The 5800-nt window shown below is 57.1% G+C and overlaps 1 protein-coding gene across 1 annotated transcript; it reads left to right on the forward strand.

Annotated features, from left to right (window-relative positions):
• Window positions 1–2521: 2521 nt before the first annotated feature.
• On the forward strand, window positions 2522–5550 carry SOX11 (SRY-box transcription factor 11). The gene has a single exon (XM_081588955.1). It carries the CDS (start codon window positions 2537–2539, stop codon window positions 3884–3886), a length of 1350 nt encoding a protein of 449 aa, XP_081445081.1. The 5' UTR covers window positions 2522–2536; the 3' UTR covers window positions 3887–5550.
• Window positions 5551–5800: the final 250 nt, after the last annotated feature.

Genomic DNA, 5800 nt, shown 5'->3' on the forward strand with positions numbered 1-5800 from the left:
TTTCACGTAAAATATTAAATAAGTAAGAAGTTAAACCTGATTTTTTGCTATTCAGTGAAAAATGTACATAAATATTGAATTTGCAAAGATTTTTCAAATGTATTCTCTTTCTAAAATGCTAGGTGCCCTCCTAATTTCCCTGAAAATATTGCTAGGAGCCAAATTATTTCAAGCCCTCCAGCTAAAGCGTGGGGTTGCAGCAAGGGTAGGGTCACCACCCAGGCCACTCCACCCTCCTGTGGTGCTCCCAACGACTGGAATAGCTGGGAAATCTGTGAGGCTAGAGAAACACAAGATACAGTGCGTGCCTTTGAGGGGGGCGGGGAGATGAATTTCCACACACTGCTTTGGGTTTCAGACATCTCCAGATTTCAGGTTAACCCATAAGAATGACTCAATTCTTTCGGTTCCTCTGGCCCTTTAAAAAATAAACTGCCAGTCTTATTGGCCTGAATATCACAAGTATTTGATGCAGTGTTTTTTCTTTAGGATGGACGAAGGGGGGAGGGTATGGCCACGATGCTTAAAAAAAAAAAAGCATCTGTGAAAAAATGGTACCCTGTTACTAAAGACGTCAGAAAAGCTGCAGTGCTTAGGTAATGCAAGCTTTCCTCGCAGACAGAGCACCTGAAAGGAAGCAGGTTTGGCTAATTTTACTAGTCCTAAGCAGCTGATTTTTCTTGTGAAATCCTCAGGGCGGTATCTCGGGAACAGTTAAAAGTTGCCAGCTCCCAACGCCGGAGAGGGTGTGAAGACCGGGATGACGACAGAGACTAGAAAAGAAGCGGCGGTGTCCTCTTAATTGCCCCCAGAATATCCAGAGATGGTTAACGGGGACCAAACACACACACACACAAAGAAACACGGCTTCGGAAGGAGCGGCGCGAGACAGACGGGGCGCGGGGCTGGGACATCAGCTTGGCCTGCGCGCCGCGTTCCGGTCCTCCGGGCGGTCGGTCCCACCTTTCCACGGGAAAAGAGGGAATATTTCGACTTGAAACTTGGGGTGCTCTCGTTTTCTCTTGGGTCTGGGTTGTTCAGCTACACTAGCGAGTGATCCAGAAGGCGTGCTAGCTCCTTGCTCGATTTCAGGACAAGGCTGCTCGGGGGGGGGGGGGGCGCTGGAGGATGGGGGGGCGAGACAGGGGGGAGGGGACAAGAGGAAGAGGGGAAGGGAGGGCTTGGGGCAGGGGGCGGGGGAGGGCGCGGCAGGGCTGGGCCGCAGCTCTGCGTCTGAACCGGGTTTGGAACCAGCCCGGGAAAGGGGCCCGATCGCGGGCCAAAGGACCGGCCGGGCCGGGCCCCACTGACCGTTACTCCGGCCTCCGCCGGGGGCCGGGACGCAGAGGGGCCCGGCGCCGCCAAACGCGCACCGTGCGGCGCGTCGCAACGCGGGGAGGAGGGGAGACAGCCGCGGAGAAAGGGCCAAACTGAAAGCGCCAACCGGGGCGGGGGTTCCCGCCGACCGAGCTTTAAAGGGATGTCTCGGCCTTGGAGAAAGGGAGAGAAAGGAGGGGAGCGCCCACGTGCCCGGGTAAGGCGGTTGTGTCCAAGCGCCACCTGCCGTCGGCCGGGGGGCTCGGCGGGCTCCCCGCGCCCCTCGGGGGAGCAGCAGCGGCGGCGCCCACACCCCCGGGGCTCGGCCGCCGCCCCCCGCCCCCAGTCCCCCGCGCCCGCCCGCCCCCGTCCGCGCCCGCCCGCGCCCGCTCGGGCTGTGCGCGTGCCCGGGCGTGCGCCCGCGGGAAGGGAGCGCGCCTGGCCGGCTCACCCCGACGGGCCCCCGGGGTGGGTGGGTGGCGGGGGACCAGGCACAAAGGGGCGCCGGGCCCCTCCCCGGAGCCGGTGTGCTCAGTTCGCTCCGACGCTGGGACTGGCCCGGTTCGGCCCTCCCACGGGGACGGGCGCGGCTCCCGAGAGTACCGGGGGGGGGGGGGCCTCGGTGCACACACTGGGATTTTTTTTTTTTTTTTTTAAGAACACTTTTCGAGACCTGCCTGCTCCTCCTCCCCCTCCCCCACCCCATCTTTGCAGCCCGGGGGCGGGGACGGGGACGGGGCGGGGCCGCCGAGTTAATCAAGGCGGTGGGGCGGGGCCGGCCCCGGCCATTGGCTGGCCCGCGGGGTGACGTCACCCCGATGACACCCTGATAACTAGTTGGGAGAGAGCCCTCAACTTTTTGCAGAAGGAGCGCGCGCGCGCCTGGGAGTTGCTCGGGGTCCGGCGCTCGCGGCGGGAGCTAGGAGTCGGAGAGAAAGAGAGAGAGAGGGGGTCCCCGGGCTGCTCCGACCGCCGCCGCCGCCGCCACCGCCTCCTCTCGCGTCGCGGGCCGCAGCTGCCCCGCGCGCGGGTGGCCCCGAGTCGCCGCAGCCGCTGTGTGCAGACTGGAAGGGGGGGCGGGGGGGAGGGGGGGAGCCGCGGACGCGGGGTGCCCAGGACTTTGCAACTTGCCCGGGAAGGTGGAGGGCCGAGCGGGGGAGGGGGAGCCCCGCACAAGACCGAGCGGCCCGGGTGGGAGCGCCCAGCCCCGCCGCGGATCATGGTGCAGCAGGCCGAGAGCTTGGAAGCGGAGAGCAACCTGCCCCGGGAGGCGCTGGACACGGAGGAGGGCGAATTCATGGCTTGCAGCCCGGTGGCCCTGGACGAGAGCGACCCGGACTGGTGCAAGACGGCGTCGGGCCACATCAAGCGACCGATGAACGCGTTCATGGTGTGGTCCAAGATCGAGCGCAGGAAGATCATGGAGCAGTCGCCGGACATGCACAACGCCGAAATCTCCAAGAGGCTGGGCAAGCGCTGGAAAATGCTGAAGGACAGCGAGAAGATCCCGTTCATCCGGGAGGCGGAGCGGCTGCGGCTCAAGCACATGGCCGACTACCCCGACTACAAGTACCGGCCCCGGAAAAAGCCCAAGATGGACCCGTCGGCCAAGCCCAGCGCCGGCCAGAGCCCGGAGAAGAGCGCGGCGGGCGGGGGCGCGGGCGCGGGCACGGGCGGGGGCTCCAAGACCTCCAAGGGCTCGAGCAAGAAATGCGGCAAGCTAAAGGCCCCCGCGGCCCCAGCGGCCGGCGGCGCCAAGGCGGGCGCGGGCAAGGCGGCGCAGCCCGGGGACGGCGGCGGCGCGGGCGACGACTACGTGCTGGGCAGCCTGCGAGTGAGCGGCGCGGGCAAGACAGTCAAGTGCGTATTCCTGGACGACGACGAGGACGACGAGGACGACGAGGACGAGCTGCAGCTGCGGATCAAGCAGGAGGCGGACGAGGACGACGACGAGCCGCCGCCGCACGCGCAGCTCTTGCAACCGCCGGGCCAGCAGCCGCCGCCGCCGCCGCTGCTGAGACGCTACAGCGTCGCCAAAGTGCCCGCCAGCCCCACACTGAGCAGCGCGGCCGAGTCCCCCGAGGGCGCGAGCCTGTACGACGAGGTGCGGGCCGGCGCGGCCTCGGGCGCGGGGGGCGGCAGCCGCCTCTACTACAGCTTCAAGAACATCACCAAGCAGCATCCGCCGCCGCTGGCTCAGCCCGCGCTGTCGCCCGCGTCCGCGCGCTCTGTGTCCACCTCCTCCTCGTCCTCCTCGTCCGCCAGCGGCGGCGGCAGTGGCAGCAGCAGCAGCAGCAGCAGCGGCGGCGAGGACGCCGACGACCTGATGTTCGACCTGAGCTTGAATTTCTCCCAAAGCGCGCACGGCGCCGGCGACCAGCAGCTGGGGGGCGGCGCGGCGGCCGGGAACCTGTCCCTGTCGCTGGTGGATAAGGATTTGGATTCGTTCAGCGAGGGCAGCCTGGGCTCCCACTTCGAGTTCCCCGACTACTGCACGCCCGAGCTGAGCGAGATGATCGCGGGGGACTGGCTGGAGGCGAACTTCTCCGACCTGGTGTTCACGTATTGAGAGGAGGGGTGGGGTGGGGGCGCCCCGTTCTCGCTCTTTTTTCTCTGGCGGGTGCAGAGCAGGGTTCCTTGGGAGGAAGTCGTGGTGGTCGTGATGATGCTGATGCTGATGATGATACAAGGTTTTGGTGTCGACGGTGATGGCGGTAGGGTGGAGGGGCGAGAAGAAGATGCTGATATTGATACAATGTCGTGACACAAAGAAATTGGAAAGATGCTGAAAATTTTGGTGGAGTTAAAGTGAAATGAGTAGTTTTTGAAACATTTTTCCTGTCCTTATTTTGTCCCCTCTCCCCTCCCCCCCAACCTTCTCTCCCTTCCTTGATCGTGTCTCAAGGTAGTTGCATACCTAGTCTGGAGTTGTGATTTTTTCCCCCCCCTCAAATGTGTTTTTGTAATTACTGTTTCTTCTTTTTCTGAAATTCGCGATGGCAACAAAGGCGGAGGGGACGGGGCGGGGGAGGGGAGCAAGGACCCGCTCCGGAAGGCGCTGTTTGAAGCTTGTTGGTCTTTGAAGTCTGGAAGACGCCTGCAGAGGACCCTTTGGCAGCACAACTAGGGAGTTGGTTGGAGATTTTATTTTTATTTTATTTTATTTTTCTTAAGAATCTTAAAGAACTGGTGATTTTTTTTTTTAAAAAAAATACAAACACAAAAACAAAAAAGGGACCATGGCAAATTTTTTAATTTAATTTTATTTTTTTGGAGGGAGAAAACTGATGTCTTCTATGCATCCGATTCTTAACAAAACTGCAGGGAGCTTGAAAAAATGCAGACTGTACAAACGCTTACAAAAAAAAAAACTGTGAACTGACTTAAGATCAGAGTTTACTTTTCAGATCAAATTGTTTATGGTTTTACAAATGTGATTTCTACTTGCCAACTTTTTTTTTGTAACTTGTTCCCTTATACCTCCTTGATTGAATACCAGGCAGCCTAGACCTCAGTACAAAAGGTATTGAAACATTTTTGATACATAACAGACCTCAGTCTTTTTTAAAAATTAATATATTTTCAGGCGTATTTTTGTACAGTGAAAAGGGAACATTCTTGCTGTGTTTTTTCAGTAAGACTTTCAGGCACTTCTTCCCTTTTGATTTCTTTTTTTCCTCTTTTATTTCTTTTTAGCATGCAAGTATGTTGGTACGTTATGTCCTGGTTTAAAAAGGATTAAAATTTTAAAATAATCCTTGCATCTAAAGGCCTTGTGGTTTAAAAAAAAAAAAAAGCAGACTTTTTTTGTACAGCTATAGTAGAGATTTGTTCAATATTTGTAGGTAAAGATTTATTGAAAACGGTGATATAGACCTCAGAGCTGTTATCTTAGTTTAAAGATTGTATATGTACTGTACTATAGTAGGACTTTATGTATCTCATACGCTGTGATATGTGGATGGGGCCCCAGACGGAAGGTTTGAAACTGGATTCTCGATTTTTAGCAAAAAGAAAAAGGCACATAGTTTAAAAAGTTTCTCATTTTGTGCAATATAATCTAAATAAAGTACAGACCATCTGCATATTTTGTAGCAAATGGTGGCAAAGCAGACTCAATGCACTGTCGACATCATTGCCTGTTTTGTTTTTTTTGTTTGTTTTTTTGGGTTTTTTTTTTTTTGGTGCTGGAAGTCTGTATCTTGACAATTTTAATAAATCAGCTGGAACTGATAGAAACTCGCATCGCCCATAGTCTCTATGGAAGTCCTACTGGCGGTGGTGTTGTCGCAGGGCATTCAGAGACAAGGCCCTTGTGCGCGCGGGTGGGAAGGTGGCCGAAGGGAATCCCATATTCTCCGGGCTTCGGCTGAAAGTGCTCAATCGCTGGCCAATTTCTCGCTTCTCTTTTTCGGTGGATGGTTAGGAAAACCCGGGGCGGAGAATTCTTTTCTCTCGGCCTTCCCTTCCCTCCCCCCTCTGC

This window comes from Giraffa tippelskirchi, chromosome 4 (assembly GCF_054371585.1).
Source record: "Giraffa tippelskirchi isolate mGirTip1 chromosome 4, T2T-mGirTip1v1.2.pri, whole genome shotgun sequence".
Lineage (NCBI taxonomy): Eukaryota > Metazoa > Chordata > Mammalia > Artiodactyla > Giraffidae > Giraffa > Giraffa tippelskirchi.

Excerpts from the sequence above, each read along its gene's own strand:
- SOX11 (XM_081588955.1), top strand. The coding sequence starts at position 2,537 with ATGGTGCAGCAGGCCGAGAGCTTGGAAGCGGAGAGCAACCTGCCCCGG.